Source organism: Eumetopias jubatus, unplaced genomic scaffold (genome assembly GCF_037043125.1).
Source record: "Eumetopias jubatus isolate StellerSeaLion01/CBP00866 unplaced genomic scaffold, mEumJub1_p1.0 scaffold_2, whole genome shotgun sequence".
In the NCBI taxonomy this organism is placed as follows: domain Eukaryota; kingdom Metazoa; phylum Chordata; class Mammalia; order Carnivora; family Otariidae; genus Eumetopias; species Eumetopias jubatus.
In genome coordinates this window covers 8,742,057-8,759,552 of record NW_028274808.1, presented here as the reverse complement: position 1 = coordinate 8,759,552, position 17,496 = coordinate 8,742,057, and the positions used below count along the sequence as shown (strand labels likewise).

The 17,496-nt window shown below is 41.2% G+C and overlaps 1 protein-coding gene across 1 annotated transcript in view; it reads left to right on the top strand.

Moving 5' to 3' along the window:
• The first annotated feature begins 1,465 nt into the window (after positions 1 to 1,465).
• VEGFC (vascular endothelial growth factor C) overlaps positions 1,466 to 17,496 on the top strand; it is a 102,100-nt gene continuing 86,069 nt past the window's right edge. The window contains exon 1 of the mRNA XM_028099826.2: positions 1,466 to 1,612. Coding sequence (XP_027955627.1) covers positions 1,466 to 1,612 — 147 coding nt within the window. The remainder of the gene's footprint in view (positions 1,613 to 17,496) is intronic.

Genomic DNA, 17,496 nt, shown 5'->3' with positions numbered 1-17,496 from the left:
AGGAGTTTCAGAACTTGAAGAGAGCTGAATCAGGTAACAGAGTCTCTTCTCAGTCTAAGATTTTATGATCAGTGTATTTAAAAGTGGCTCGGGTTTTTCATGTTCTGTACACCGTTGAAACCCTGTAGCTAGGTCATAGGCAACTCGTCCAGTCAGCCCCAAGGAGGGAGACAGCCCGGGCAATCGGCGCCACAACGTGATTTTCCAATGGGGGAAATGCAGTGACTTCATTTTCTACCATATGAACAACACACGTGTCTCTTTATCACTCTCTTTCTCACTGAAACCCAACTTTCCTGCAGAAACTGACACTGTGTGTCTTTCCTTCCCGTGAAGATTCAGGCTCTTCATCCCCAACCCGCCAGAAGTTTGGGATTCCAAGGGGATCATGAGCATTCATCCCAATAGCCCGCACGGCACTCTGAGCTCTCTCCCTTAGTTCGGGCTGCGCATTAAGTTACCCAGATGCAGGGAAAGAGGGGCCCGCGGCGGGCTCCAAGGCCCCCGGCGGGGTCTCCGCCATTGTGATGATGTTTTTCTCGGACCTTCTGGAACTCCGGGACAGTTTGCAAACCTCGAGCGGGGCGCGGAGGGCGAGGCGTGCCGGGCACAGGGCAGGAGCCCGGGAGCGGCCGAGGACAAAGGGTCGGCCGGCCCGCCCCAGTACGCCGACTTAGTCGCGCTCCCCTCCGCCCGGCGCGGCCAGCCTGCCCCAGCTGAACTTGCCCCTCGGGCCGCGCTCCCGGGAGGGGGAGGGAAGAGGGGTGGGGACGCGCGGGGCGCCGGGGCGGAGGCGCGGGCAGCAGGGAGCGGAGGAGCGCTTCCGAGGGAAAGTGAGAGGGGAGGGCGGCCGGGCTCGGCACGCTCCCTCCCTCGGCCGCTTTCTCTCACATAAGCGCAGGCAGAGGGCGCGTCAGCCATGCCCTGCCCCTGCGCCCGCCGCCGCCGCCGCTCGCCCCGCGCTCCGGAGCCGCCCGCGCCGCCGAGCTCCCCGGCCTGGCCGCGCGGCGCCCCGCCGCCCTCCTCCCGGCCGCCGCTCGCTGCCCCGGGGAAGGGGAGGGGAGGGAGGAGGGGGCCGCAGGCTCGGGGGGATCGGAGGGGCCGAGCAGCGCCGAAGGGGTCGGCTTTGCCCCCCTCTTGCCAGAAAGCGAAAACAGAAAGGCGAACCGAGGAGCCGTCCGCCCTCGCCCTCGCCCTCGCCTCACCTCGCGGGCCCCGAATGCGGGGAGCTCGGACGTCCGGTTTCCTGTGAGGCTTTTACCTGACCCCGCGCCCCTCCCCGGCACTGGCCAGGAGCGCGACGCGCAGCGTTGGGAGCGCCGAGCCGCGCACCGCTGCCGCCGCCTCCGGCCGCCCTCGGGGGTCGCCGGCGGCTCTCTGCGGAGGGAGCGCAGCGTCGCGGGGGCGCCACGCGCCCACCCCGCCCCCACCGCGGACCGGCCGCCGCGCTCCCGGTCCTTCCACCATGCACTTGCTGGGCTTCTTCTCTCTGGCGTGTTCCTTGCTCGCCGCTGCGCTGCTCCCGGGTCCGCGCGACGCGCCCGCCGCCGCCGCCGCCTTCGAATCGGGACTCGGCTTCTCCGACGCGGAGCCGGACGCGGACGAGGCCCAGGTAGGTGCGGGGCCGCGCGCTCCGGGGTCGCACTGGGGCGACTGCGGGGGCGCAGGGGCGCTCGGGATCCCGCGGACCCGGGGGCCGCGCAAAGTGCGTGTGGCTGTTTCACCTTCCGGACGTTGCGTCCAAAGTTAACCGAGCTGACTGCACGCTTCCTCGGAGAAAAGTTTTCTTCTTGGTTTTTGTTTGTGTGTTTGTTTTTGTTGTTTTTGTTTTTGCATAAAGTTGTTACTAAGTATGAAAGCCAGTCAGGAGAAAGCAAAATAGAAGCAGCCACAGAGGTGGCTGGTGATAGAGATCACAACCTGCTCGGGAGCAGTCCCCGCGGGTGTGCCCAGCGGGCTTGAGCCCTCGCGGGGCGCGCGGCTCAGGAGAGCCCGAGTTCGTCCCGGTCGGGAGTGCTCTATTCTTTCCCTGTCAGGTCAGTGGCAGTCCATCAGGGGCTAGGACGACCAGTCAGCCGAGGTTTATTTTCCCGCAGCGGTCCTCTTACTTGGAGCACTAGGCGATTTTAGGGAAAGTGTAAAAAGAATTTAGTCACCGGCTTGAGGGCTGAAGACTTCAGATTCACTTGGGGAAGTTGGCCAAAGTTGGGCTGCAACAGGATCTCATGTAGATCACAATCAGGCATGACTTTTCAACTTTATAAATTCCGCGTTTCTGAAATCTGGTAAAATACTGAAAAGTAAGGTGGATTGTTTTGTTTTGTTTATCAAATAACAGATGTTGTTTAACCCTTCGCCGGAAAATGTTGCCAAGGCACTTCTGAGGTATTCTGACTTTCAAAAAGGAGTTACTGTATTTGTGCCTGCTTCTGACTTGCTCTTCCAAATGTGTACCTAAAACGTTCAGATCTGACATAAGGATGGATAGTATGCTTAATAGAGTTTTGGAACTCCTGAAGAAGTTTTATATTGGACATACTATGGGACGCCTCTTTTCAAAGACTTGCAGTACCCCTGACTGGGTACAGAATGCAATGCTTTATTTCAACCTCTGGCCAGTGGTATGTGACTGTCAACTGGGAGGTGACTTAACATATGTTCAGTGTGTCGAAACTGAATTGCCTTCACAGTTATATTTTGAAACACGTTTTACCATTGAGAAGAATAATTTTTAAAAAACCAAACTACCTTTAAATTTTAAATTTGGGGGACAAATTATTTAAAAAAACAGAATTTGTAATTCAATATAGGGGTCAAGGGAAAAAAAAACCTTGAGAGTAAAAAAATGTGTTAAATTGCAGAACAGAGTGTATTATGTGATTTGTAAGATAATTTTCAACACAAATACTTAATGTTGGTAGAACTATTATCATGAGAATGTCTTCCTGTGCTTAAATGCCACAAAAATGTAGCATTAGACCCATTAACACTTCCTGTAATTTGAATGCCTTGGATATCATGATATCTATTCACTTTCTGTCTCTGAGGAGTCAAATTATTAAAAGTTTGACTTAGTAAGGCAACACCCAGAGAGGTGGCTGGTGAAAGAGATCATGTAACCTGTTTGAGAGCAGGTTATTGCTTGTGGTAACTTCCTTGAGTTTATAGTAGGAACGTGTGAAGAAGGAAGTAAAAGGAGAAGTCTTTCCTGAGAAGCCAAAAGCCTATATGAGAGTCACTCACTGCTGGGTCAGCTTTGAGTGAACGTGCCCATGTGTGCGCATGCATGTGTGTTATGGATGGGCTTGCAGTCAGAGGTTCAAGTTAATTTATTTTTCATCTTCAAAATCATCTTCGTTGGTGATGTAATCAAATCTTTCTTTTGCCGTGAAAATATTTATGTATCTTTATTTGCTTTTCATATTCAGCCATCTTTTATATCCTGTATGGTGAATATGAGTTGATATTCTGGATGTGATAGGGGCTCTTTTTCACTTGATGAAACATCACTTTAGATCTCTGAGTTCCACAGCCCATAAGACAGTATATTATTTCTGCACTAAAGTGTTCCTCATTGGTTGAGTGAAGGCTTGACAGGGCAAGTGTCATTAATGCTTTCAGTGAAATTGCTATGTCCTTGCCATGAGATTCCCAAGAGACCTGGTCCAAAGACTCCATGTCTCTCCCTAGTGGCCTAAAGAAGTGACTCATGAGGAGGTAAAGCTTGGAGAGGAACTGATTATTAATTTCCTGTGAACTACAGAAGCCCCAAGAAGAGATTTCAGAAGGTAAATAAAAGACACTAAATATACAAAATCTTTGACAAATGCAGAGTTTTGGTAATTTACACTTAGGAAGTATTTTTGTGTTTAAAAAATACAAAACAGCTCACAAACTATAAACCGAGCTTAGCCATCCAGTCCTTCACCACACCCCCAAAGCCATACAGAAAACGGGAGGTAAAATCACAAATACAAACAAGATTTCCTTGTTCCTTGACTTACATTTGCATTTATTAGGTTCCTCTTTCTAATGACTCCTAGTTATATGACTTACTAAACGATCCTAAAATGTTTCCTGTTAGTGCAAGGAAGCCAACATCAGAAAAGTTAGGCAAACAAAGTACTGCCTATTCTATAATTAAAATTAAGTAGGCATGATGAGAAAAAGAGGAAATATTTAAAATTATCATCCAACTAAAAAACGTGCAAAACCTAGAAAGAGCACCAGATTGCTAAAATGCAATCATTTGCCCGCATGAGATTGCGTAGAGTTCACTCTGATTGGTTGGAGTTGAGGAGTTTTGATTTTTAAAAGAAAAAATTGTTTATAATTTAAAAAGGGAGAATTATGTATAGTATACTTTTATTCCAAAAAGTGGGTTAGCAGGGAGTATAAATACCTAGATCCTTATATATTTTAGAGCAATGAATTCAAGGAGAGCACGTCTTACGTTGCACATGCCTATGTTAAAGATCAAAGTCAACAAAAGAAAGCTTAAAGATTTATAATCTTGTATCAATTAAGGGAATGATCTAGAAGATCAAATATTATTGAATGAGCAAGTATAACTTATTTTCTGCTTTACATAAATAACTTTAAATATATCTACTTTATAGCTTAAATGCAAAAAAGAGATTAGTCTTAACACTAATTGCTTTAATGAGAATAGCTATTTTAAACTAAAATAGTAAAAGCACATATGGTTTATGGTTACTATCACAAAAAACTTCCTAATAATGGCAACTAGTTTGCAACATGCCAGATTTTCTTTCTCCACTGTTTATAATTCTGCATACTTTTGTACTTGTTTTTATTTGTATTTCCTGATTCAGATTAATCAGTGATGATGTTTTTCAAAATACCATGTATGTGTTAACTGCATTAGAATTCCCTAGAGGTCTTTAATTTTATTCCCCTTACCTGAGACCAACCAAATCTCTGGATTTGGGTCTAGGAATATACATTTTTAGCTAACATCCTAAGTCATTCTCACGCACAATGACAGTTTTAGAGTAACTGATCTATGGTGTGTAACAATGACTAATTTCATTGGTTTTGGCCTCTTCATTATGTAACTGTTGAGTTTGCAGGGTAATCTGTTAGGCGTGGAGCATGTTAAAAGACATAAACCGTTTTTCCTCTCTTCAAGGAGCTTACAACTCAGATAGAAAAAATAAAGGCTTACGCACAAAAAATACTGTGAGGTATTAGGGGAATGGCACCAAAGCATTGTCTGTGTCCTGAAGTTTGCACAGGAGAGTCAGCCATGTGGCCTACTTGGTCTGAGTGTCTTGACATGAGGCAAAACTTGGGCTGTAACCTGGGTGAGAATTTCCAGCAGATGACTAGACTATATCAAGCACACGAATCCCTTTCATGCCGTGGATGGGGTGAGAAGGTAGGAAGGGAAGGGGCTATATAGAGTAACAGTGAAGAATCTTAACTATGAATAAGTTTTTGGAGATGGGTGGGGTTGCATTGCATATGATCTAAGCTACTTTAAGGTGGATTACGGAGGGTGATTCATGCTCTGAGCACCTGAAGGACACAGGTAATAAGAAAAGTATTGAAATCACTTCTGGGATTGATTAGAGGTCATAAAGACTTGCTGGGGGCATGATCTAGTGAAGAAGCAACAACAGTATTTTAGAAGGGAAGTGATGAAGAGAGCAGAGTTGGGGCAGTGGGAGGAGAAGCCAAAGCTGTCACAGAGGAAGAACCCATAGATTTGCTGACTAATTCATAAGAAAGATTAGGGAGTGGAAGAAATGAACCTTGGCATCGATATTTTAATCGTAGGACAATGTGGGTCCTACTTGCAGGATTAGGGCATTGCAGAGAAGAGCAGAGATTGTTTTTCATGGATCATTGATGGATGATGACAGCGTTATTCCGTAAATCACTTAAGATTTTACTAGTCTAAAAACTCTTTGGAGAAACAAAATAAGCTTTACAAATTTACATCCCATTAGAGGAAAATAATTGCCTAGGATCAACAGGACTTAAAATGTGTAATATCCTTAAAGTATTTGAGCATTTGACAAGTACTGTTACAATCCCAAAAGGAAAATTAACAGTCTGCATATCCTACTGCTCTGCATTGAAAGTGGAGAGGTAAATTTTATTCCACTAAATTAGGCCATAAGTGCAACTATAATATGGAGTCATGGACTGGCAGCCTTCTCTGTGCTTCATGTTGCGGTACCCATGACATTTCTCTGATGTACTGCAAATGTCCATACTTTCTGGCAGCAATCTTTAGAAAGGAGGTTCAATAGTAGGGAAATATGAAATGTCTGTGAAAAGTGGAAACCTGTGAACTCTCTTGTGACTTCACCTCACTCTGCATCAATTTACGTTGGAGGCCCAGAGTTTCAGTCCCTAAGAGCCCCTTACTGAGGAGGGCAAAGGATTACATAATGGAAGGATTGGACTCTTGTCCCCTTTTCCCAAGTATCTACTCTTTAATGGCAAGTCTACAGTTTTTATGATTACGAATTGCCATAGAGTATATGATGAAGTGTTTCGTAAGCCTCCTCTCTTGTAAGAGATTTCTGACCCAACTCTGAATGGTGCTGGGGATCTATGGTTTGAAACATAAAAGAGCTCAATTCATCCTTCATTTTGGTTTCTACTTCTTTGTATTCTTTCTTCTGAATTGTGGACACCTGATGGGCTGTCATTTGTTCAAGAATCAGTTATCATCAGGGCGCCTGCATGGCTCAGTCCTTAAGCATCTACCTTCGGCTCAGGTCATGATCCCAGGGTCCTGGGATCGAGCCCCGAGTGGGGCTTCCTGCTCCGCGGGAAGCCTGCTTCTCCGTCTCCCTCTCCCCCTGCTTGTGTTCCCTCTCTCACCGTCTCTCTCTGTCACATAAATAAAATCTTTAAAAAAAACTACGAATCAATTATCATCAAAATTGCTTTGTGCTGTCTCTCTGTCAAATAAATAAAATCTTTAAAAAAAAGAATCGATTATCATCAAAATTGCTTTGTAGGAAGCAGTTTCGGATATCAGTGGCACAGCTTTAGGGCCAGTGGGTCTCTATTCTTGTCTGTCTAAGTCTATCTGAGAAGGTGGAGGGTGGTAGATTGGGGAGATTTCTTTCTGGCCTTCCAGTTCTGGGGCTCTTGAGATGCAAGTCTTGGCCTCCTTATCAACATGGGATCAACCAGGAGTTCTGTCTCATAGCTCTTTCCAGGATGTTCTGGGACTCAGAGGCTGGTGGGAGAGGAAAGAAAGTCACCTGTGCTTCTGGCACTGGTGTCTTTGGCAGCTGTAGGGGCATTTACAGGTTCAGATCACTCCCTGGGGACTAGTCATACCTCTGTAGATGGAGTAGGCATTCCAATAATAATTAGGTCTCCTCTGCAATATCCTGAGCATCTCCATGTGCCGTGAAGAGAGCATGACAAGCTGAGAGCTTTACAAGTTAAGTTTGTTTTTCACTACATCTTTCTGAGATGGATGTTAATACATTTCATTAAAGATAATAAACCCAAGACTCAAATGACTTAGCCAGGAGCAAGGATAGAGCTTTTCTCTTTCGCTTCTCTCTTTAAAAAACTTTTGCAGCCCATATGTTAGAAAAGTGTGATAATCGGTTTGGGCCTTCTGGGTTTGTGAAAGACCCATGACCATATGTATTCCTTTCTTTCTGCAAGTTGTAGCTGTGGGCGAGAAGGCAGAGGGAAGAGGTACTCAGCACATAGGGCCTATCCAGTTTCATTTATTTAAGTCCCAATTCCCTACAATTGGACAACTCTGAAATAAACTTGTACTTTCTTCCAGGCCTTACCATGTGGTGCCCCCCTGATGAAAGGGTGGTCACAAATGGCCTAAATCCATAGTAGCCTTGCAAGAATGACTGCATAACAAGAACTCTAACCAGAATTCCTGACAATCACACAGTTTTTCCAAGTTGCACTAATAGAACTTAAGTGAAAGTTTACAGTCTCACCTATGCCAAGTGAGCTTTCAGGAATAATTGGATCTGGAAAGAATAAACTGGGGTTGGTAGAAGCGTTACAGTTCCTCTGATTTCCAGTCATACAATGTTTCATCTTGTACCAGTTACATTATTTCTGGTAGATGTGCATTCTGTAAATACTACCTAGTCCTGTGATTGTTGCAGGAGGCACATTTGTGAGTTCAGATCTGTATAAATTGTGAGTTAAGGTATCATTGATTTTTCACAATAGAAAAAAGAGATATAGCAGAGAACTTTAAACAAGGGATGATAGTTCATTTCTCTTATAATGTAATTCTAAAATTTACAGTAAATATTATAGATTTGTATAATTGTTTCTTCTGAAATTTCCTCATGTAAATTATTCAGGTGGTGGATTTACTCTTTTTCAGAGTTTGTAGTTTAACTGTTAGAGAAAGAAGACACTATATTAAGACACTATATTATTGGACATCCATCATAGAGTCAACCAGTTGGATGCCTTGAAATACCTTTCACTGGTAGATTCTTACTGTTTCCTGGTACCGATCGTGTGCTAGTGGCTTTCGAGTGTGAGGAGGCATTGGTGCAGTTCTGAAATCCAAAAGCTCATTTTCATAAATTACTTGGGCTATAACCCTGATCTGATCTAATGAAAAGCTGTTTATAGTATTTATCCTCTAAACGTGAATATTTCTAAGTTTCATTAAAGAAATAGTAATGTATTTACTTAGGAGATCAGCCCTGTGAGGGGCTGGTTTTATATTGGCTACATTTAAAATGTTTATATAGGCACTGAGTTTCCTGAAGAATTCTGGGATCCGAAGTTAGCACAGTCCCCAGGGCAAGGGTATGGGATTGGGTTGTCACGTGGTTCTTTTCCAAAGGCTTCCCTCAGTGACCGCCTGGAGGGGAAACTGAGGGACTCTGGAAGGAGGTCATGGTGATGCTGCTCACACCACTTACCTGTTAGTATCAGATTTATGGATTTCTTACTCCAAATTCTCCCACTTAAACCTACCTCAATTCAGGAGTATTTTAATGAATTCTCACTCGTGGCAGCTTCAACTCTAAGCAGGAAATGACATTGTGGTGAATGATGCCCAAAGAGTCGAGTGAGTGACTCCTGTCTATAACAAGCATGGGATCCTTTTTGAGGAACAAGAAGCTTACTCATTTAAAATACCACAAATGGGTTACACCGTAAATGCAGACAGTGTCAGAGCTGTTGTAAGCAAGTCTCCTGGTTTACCAGAAGTTGTTGGGTAAGCCCTGGTGGCTGCATGGACGAGCATGGAAAGGCTGGACTGGCGTTCGGTCAGCTGCAGAAAACAAGTTGATGCTGGTTACAGAAACAAAGGAGGGGGAATATTTTGGGTATTGAAGTGTGAGAACAAAGCACAGAGGCAGTAAGGTCAGTGCCGTCAAGAGGGGGCTTGGGGAGCTGAGCGAGGAGAATACGACTTGGGCTGAAGAGTCCAGAGCTATAAGGGAAACAGAGGGCAATCTTGTAGAAGGTGTAGGACCTAACTTTGGATCGTGGTTGAAAACAACAGGAGCCACTGAAGATTCTTGAGTGATAGGCTGGAAGTGGTGTCTTAAGGAGCTTAATTTAGGATTATTGTGCAGAAGTATCTAAAAAAGAGAGCTAGAAGCTGGCCACAAGCTTCCCCGAAGCCATTTTTAAGCTGCACCCTTCCTTGAAGTGTCTGTCGGTGACTGCTCTTCTCTTTCCATGGACCACCCATATATGGTATTTGAGCTCCACTATATGCCCCTGATTATTTCTGATGGATAGTGATGACCACTGCAGACTTATGTAAGCACCCATCACTGTGCTATCTGGAAGCATTTATAAAACATATTAATAACAGACATTTTTCTTTTATGGCTCACATACCAAACAGAGCAAGCAGTGTAAACAGTGGTCATGCTTAGATACACACACACAGACACACACACACACACACTGCCCCTCCTTCCCCCTACCTCAATCACTCTTCAAACTGCCAGCCATGGCTTATGTATTCTTTCTTGGCTAGCTAAATATTTTTGGACAAGACATTGAAAAAGAATATAAAAACAATCAGAGTATATGATCTTATTATATTCTGTATAGCCTATACACTAATTTGTAGTTCAACTAACAATTAAAGAGCAAGACAGTGAGAGTGAGAGGCACTGATAACCCTCCTTTTTCTTTTCTTTCTTTTTCTTTTTTTTTTTTTTAAGAAGCCTCTATGCCCAGTGTGGGGCTTGAACTCAAGACCCTGAGATCAAGAGTCACACGCTCCACCAACTGAGCCAGCCAGGCACCCCCGCAATTCCTTATTTTTAAAATCTTCTTAAAAATATTCTTGCCAACAGTAAGACTAGAGGATGGGGGCAGAAATGAGCTATCAAATTCTGTAAATTTTTGTTAGATAGGTTTCATCGTCAGAAAAACATCACAGACATAAGTACTGTGGTCCTAGGCATATGAAGTCTGTGATAGTCTTCAGAGTGATTCTCCAGCACCTTCCACCTAATTTATTACATTTGTATTATAAGCTTATGAACAATTTTCCTGATTTCTAAAATATGGAAAGGGGAGGTAATATTGACATTTGATTTTGAGAAAGTTGGGGAAAATCCATGATGTTAAATCACTCAGTGTATGGAGGCTAGGTGTTATAGATTGGCTTAGAATATGTTTCCACCTCTCCCATGCACCTGGGTTTGTGTCTTTCCTTGAGTGTAACAGCTCTGGCCACAGACAACCAAGTCAAGGAACAGGGGATGATGGTCATCCCTGAAAGTGCCCTGTACTTAAGTCATTGGGCGAAAAGGATTTGGGTACACACAGGAGTTTTATAATGCCATGTAATTTCATCTGAACATCCTGAATACTTCAAAGCTTAAATACTTTATTTTTTTAAAGATTTTATTTATTTATTTAAGAGAGAGAGAGGGAAAAAGCGAGCATGAGCCCTGGGTGGGGCAGAGGGAGAGGGAGAAGCAGACCCCCCGCCGAGCAGGGAGCCCAATGCCCCTGATGAAGGGCTCCATCCCAGGACCCCAGGATCATGAGCTGAGCTGAAGGCAGACACTTGATGGACTGAGCCACCCAGGCGCCCCAAAGCTTAAACACTTTAAAGTCTAAATCTCTATTAAAGAAACAGACTGATGATGCTGCTTCAGTGTGTAAACCTCTCAAGTCTTTATATTATTAATGTAATAAATTAGGTGGACACTATGAAAATATACATTCTACATTTACAGGGAAACCATTCCAGAAGATCTAAAATACTAAAAATACCATTTCGACTAATAAAATATAAATAAAATATAATGGTAGAATGTTATATGCAAGAGGTAAACTTGTGTAGATTTGTTTAGAAAAATGTAATTGCTCTGCTTCTTTGGGGTACTCTTCCAGAATGAGAACCAGCAAAGTGTGTCCTGTCTGTGTGGTCATTGAGATGAATCATGGAGTAGATACTTTACTTCTAGAGTAAGTCTGATTTACTTGAGTGCCCTCATTTGCTCATAGTAGTTGATTTTGTTTGCTGGTTCTATTTACTGGTTTGCCAGACCATCAGTAAACACAATGAATTTCTTGGTGCAGAAACTTGATGGTGATGGGGGCGGGCAGTGCTGGAGGTGTGTGAGCAGGCAAAGAAAAGGAAATTCAAAATGAGTGGTATACACAGCTCCTGGCTCTTCAAGAGCTGACAGTATATTATTTCTCCAATAACATCTTGAAAGTTCACTTCCTTAGGATTCAAATACAGATGTTAGTTGAAGTATTTTAAGAACTTTTGATCAGAAACCATATTTCTAAACTGAGAATGTACTCCTGACTCAATCTGGACCAAAAGATAAGACTGACACTAGATTTTTAGCCTATTTATAAATGAATAAAGAATTAGATAATACATCATCTACGCAAGTCCATACATATCCATGTAGATTATCTATACAAATCTATATGCAGATACTGCTATCATCTTTTTTTAAAGTGATTTTCCATATTTTTATTTCAGGACTGGAACTGTATGTCGTGATATAAAATGCAGCTTTACATTTAAGTGCCAATACATTTTCAGATTTAAATTTTAATGTATTTCCGCCACAGTCATTTTTATTCTTATACTATTTTTTTCTGTTAAAAGTGCCGTGCTTATATTTTGGGTTATAAACAAGATTAAAATAACATTGCATATTTAATATTCCTTTCTGTGTGGAGGAAACATTCATGAAATTAATAATACTTTTGCTTCCAACTTGAAGTACTTGAAACAGATGAAAAGTTTCTAAAAGGAAAGAGCACATTTGACATTGTGGTTGTTCTGGAAGCTTCTCACATACATGAGTGGGTGCCCCCACAGAGAAGGGCCACACTCCCGGGAACTGGCTGGGAGCCAGGGAGGCTGACTGCTTATCACCTCCCCAGCCAGCTAGTGCTCAACGGTTTAATGCCATTTTTTTCTGATGGCACAAATAATTATCTTACTAAAAGAGATGTGTTGATAAGAGCCCTATAACCTTTCCTCTGGAAAATAGTGCATTTTTTTCTCCTTGTTTTTCACTGTTGCATGGAGTCTTTTCTTCCAATGCCTCCCTCCCTCCCCTCAAAACAAATTGGGGATAAACTTGACAAATTAACTCAGACTGAAGACTTAAGGAAAATGGCCCCGGTTCTCTTTTAACCCAAGTGACCACACAGCTGCCATGAATCTTAGGATGGAATTCCTATAATCTGGAAAACGGATTGTTATGTCCTCTCACTCCGAGTTCCTTGGAAATAGCCGGTTAATATCAAATACCAGATGTGAGGTTCTTTTAAACCACCATGGTTTACTTTACTACAGTATCATTGCCTACATGGAATATTTTTAATTCTTTCTCTTTGTTTGCGTCTGTTGTGTGTATTTGGTTACTTTATCCTTCTTAAAGCCCTCTTCCAAGTTTATGTTTTGAAAAATGGAATACTTATTTAGATCCATGTTTGCTTATGGGTCATGACACTTAAGACTTCCCTAAAAAACAAACTAATCCTTTTGTCTCAGAGCCAAATTTAAATTCGGGGACAGTAGTGAATCATTGTTTGTTCTCTTTGAATCCTAGGGCTTTAAAAAAAAAAAAATTGGTGGCCATCCATGCCGAATTAGAATTTTACTAAGGTCAGAATTACTCATCAGTCATGACCATCACGCTTAAAATTGAGTAATTTGAATCTCTTTAAATACACAGATTAAGCAAATAATGATGTCATAAATTGTACTGCAAATTATTTTTTTTCCTCCTAAACATTGGTAGCAGCAGAGCCTGCTCTTCGGGAGACCAATTCTGTTTTACTTTAGAAAAACACACCCTTATGTCATGGCCACGGGAGCATAGCATAATTATAGTACCATAATGTAGCATATGGAGACACCTACCTTAGTGAAGGAAAGATGAAAATATTTAAAATTGGTGTTAACTTTCCCTGCTGTATTTATTTGACCGTGCAAGCTCTTCTGTATTCTTAAACTGGGGGTGATGTTCGTGTAACTGCCTCAAGCTTCCTCTAGCAGAAAATATCTAAAATTTTGCCTTCATATGCCAAGTTTTTTTTTTAAACTTGATTTTAACTTTATTACACTTCTGTAAAGTGTCTGCCATATGGCAGAAAGGAGAACAAACATGAGTTTAATAGGTACGTCTGTGAAGTGCCAAACAGTTGCCATTCGTCTGAATTTTCAGAGTTCCAGTTAAATATTTATGTTTAAAACCTTTCAAATTTTCACAAAATGTCACCAACCTATCATAAACATGGATTTCAATACCTGTTACCATGGGTGTCATTTAGACCCACTGGTAGGTGACTCTCTGAAGTTGCATGATTTCATGAGCAGTACACCGAACATTGCTTTCCATACTTAAGTGGAGTCTTTTCCAGGACAGTTTCTAGTTTTCTAAGCCTAAGCTTAAACTATTACCACTTTAGTTAATTAAATCCATTTTTTTTTCTGTCTGGGTGCTTCGCTTTCCCCCTGACATGAGTTGGTCTGTCCTATGTGCAGTAGGAAAAATGTACAGTAATTCCAGGATCATGGTCTCCCTTAAAGGTTTCTGCGACTGCTGATTAAAAGATTAATATTTTAAAAAAATAAATAAAAAAATAAAAGATTAATATTTCACTCCAATGCAAAGTATCCCACTTGATAATGTGCCCTTGGGTGCCCATAGACATGGTAACATTCTTTTATAAACCAAAATTTCAGACACATGATACATACTATTCTTGATAAGTTACACGATCTTTTCTTTTCCTTTATTCCATCTTTCTACTCTAGTATAATATTTTGCAGTTAAATATTTTTAAACACACTTTAAACAACTTTTGCTCATTATAAAATAACTATGTCTGCCACTGCCCAGAGTTATTCATTGTTTATACCACCTTGTACTACAGTATATAAATGGCATTCTCTGAAGAATGTTAACATTTTTAGTGAGGGCAAATTTTCTTAGAGTAAATTTAAATTTGAACTTCAGTGTTTTGGAAAACCAGGTTCCAGGCTCTGTTGTCTATGCACCTCAACACATCTTCCCACTATTTTGATGCATAAATGATGCTTTTACATCACAGTTGCTTCAATTTTAATGTAACATTAGCTGGTTTGTGGCTTGGAAAACAGTATATATACTGCATCTATCAATATGAAATATAAACAGTAAGTAGATGGTATGTGCATTTAGAGTGAAGAACCGAATTTTTTCCAGACTTTCAGTGCTTTTTTGTGTGTGTGGCAACATGTATAAATTTATAATAATTTTGTTATACTGATTTGTGCTATTGCTGCAATTTGAAATCAGAAAATTTTCAAGGATGTATCTAGAGTTTATAAGGACAGCAAGAATATTTGAAAATGAGACTCAGGAAACTGAGAAGGTAAGTTTCTACACATGTGGAACAGAGGGTGTTTTGGATCAGACCAGATGTTTTGCAGCAGGGAGTTGGAGCATGGTTAAAGTATATCTGGGTCATGTTTAGTTATCAAAACTTGATTTCAGTGAGGCTGGTAATTAAAGAGGAGTATAGTTTACATTAGCTTTTATAATGCTTTAGTTCAGCAAAATAACTTGCTCTTAGGCAGGGCCAGGTGATTAATTAAGTAGTTCCTACTTGAATCAACCTCTGATTATAATAGATGTCATAGCACTAAATACTGGCTTAATGATTGTTGGAGAAAAAAAATACTCGTTTTCTTTGATTTAGGGCATCTTAAGGAAGAGTTTTCCCTCTGGTAGCATTCTTTTCTAGAAGAGGGTCCTGTTCACTTGCTTTGTGTGTGTGTGTGTGTGTGTGTGTGTGTGTGTGTGTGTGTGTGTGTGTAGGTATATGGCATTTTCTTTGTCACTCCCAATTATAATTGTAAGCAAATATCAATAGAAATTCTTTGTAACCCATCATGGTTTAGTCATCCAACTCACCAGCAAATATGTCTATTGTGAGAAAACTGGATCATTAGTGTGTGAAGTCATACTGTTCTCTGCTCCCCACTCATTTTTTTCTTATTTATATACTATACTGGTTAAAGTTCAATATTTTGGTGATTATAATTGTGGGGGCAGAATAAAAATGTATGTCGTTTTGAACTATACACTGAAAAGACATCAAGTTTTTGGATTTGAAGAATTATTTCGAATATGATTATAACTTCAAGCAGAGTTAACTCAAAGAACATTTCTAGGTACATTCTGCCTATAAATGGATACTTTATATATACCAATAGTAACTGTTAGATCCGTATCTGTCTCTTTATAAAATTAATTGGTTCACCAAGTAGTTATTGCCTTCCGTGTGTCAGTATTTAAGGTATTCAGTAAAAGCTGAGGAAAACAATTCTATAAAATTCTAAGATGGAAGCTTTTATATGCCTAAAGGTGTATATAATAGTGACTCATTTTTTTATGGGACAGTTTTCATGTACTCCGTTAAGATTTATAAACTTATTTCCTAGTTTTCTTTGCAGCTAGCATGGCCATAGGATAGTTCGGCCAATGAAGTATAAGACAGACTCTAATAAAGATTTATGGGAAAACTTTTACTTTTCTGATGAGACACTGCTTTTCTTCCTGTTTTGTTTTCTTCCCTGGAAATAGGAAAACATCGCTTATATTTAAAAATTCCTTTATGCTTATCAAAAGAACACTTTTAGATGTCTGCGGACTAAAATTTTTATAATTATTAATGTAAGCATGTGGCCATGGAGTGACTTTCTGAATTTGTACGATGTCTTCCATCTGTTGCCCCTTGTGTTAAAATAATTTGTATCTTTATAATCCAACATTTTTTGCATGGTCTGATGGGTTCTCTTAAAATGTTATTTATGTTCATATTTTGTAAATACTTTAAAGAACCACATTTCAAATAAATAAAAATTCTGTCTATGGAGAAGTACTATACGTCTTGCCCCTTCTCACTGTTACAAGTGTTAATAGCTTGGGAGTGACTCCTGACCAACTCGAAGTGTTTAGAAGAGAGAGAGAAAATTCTCCTGGGATTTAGAGAGAGTTGGATGAGAAGTCTCAGAAGTGACAGGGAAAAAATGTGCAAGCAAGGAAATATTTTCATATCTTCATTCGGGTTAATGAATAATTGAACACCTGGACTGTGCAAAAATTGGGTTTCATTCCAGGCCCTTACAAGCCTGAATTTGTCATCATTGCATCAAGATGGGAAATTAGGAAAACATGCTAATTTAAATTTAAAGCAGCTGGAAATAAAATACATGGCATAGAGGCCCATCTTCTCATCCGTCAACAAGTGCTTACAGATACCACGTGGATGGTTTTAATTGCAATTATAAAACTCAGTGGAATGTTTCGAGGTGATTGCAAGAATGTGATTGGCCAGTGTACAGGGTGCTCATTCTTAAGAAAAGCTCTGTCCAACACAAATTTTAAATGTATACAATCCCTTCTAGATGGAAGAAGAGTTTCAGCTTAACATTTGGGGAAAAATACCATCAAATAGTAAGAGATATAGAACCTTAGTTTACTTTTTCTAATAATAGTTTATTTTTTTTTATTTTATTATGTTATGTTAGTTACCATACAGTACATCATTAGTTTTTGATGTAGTGTTCCATTTTTCATTGTTTTGGTATAACACCCAGTGCTCCGTGCAGAACGTGCCCTCTTTAATACCCATCACCAGGCTAACCCATCCCCCCACCCCCCTCCCCTCTAGAACCCTCAGTTTGTTTCTCAGAGTCCATAGTCTCTCATGGTTCATCTCCCCCTCCGATTTCCGCCCCCTTCATTTTACCCTTTCTACTATCTTCTTTTTTTTTTTAACATAAAGTGTATTATTTGTTTCAGAGGTACAGGTCTGTGATTCAACAGTCTTACACAATTCACAGTGCTCACTATGGCACATACCCTCCCCAATGTCCATCACCCAGCCACCCCATCCCTCCCACCCCCCACCACTCCAGCAACCCTCAGTCTGTTTCCTGAGATTAAGAGTCTCTTATGGTTGTTCTCCCTCTCTGGTTGTTTCATTTTTCCC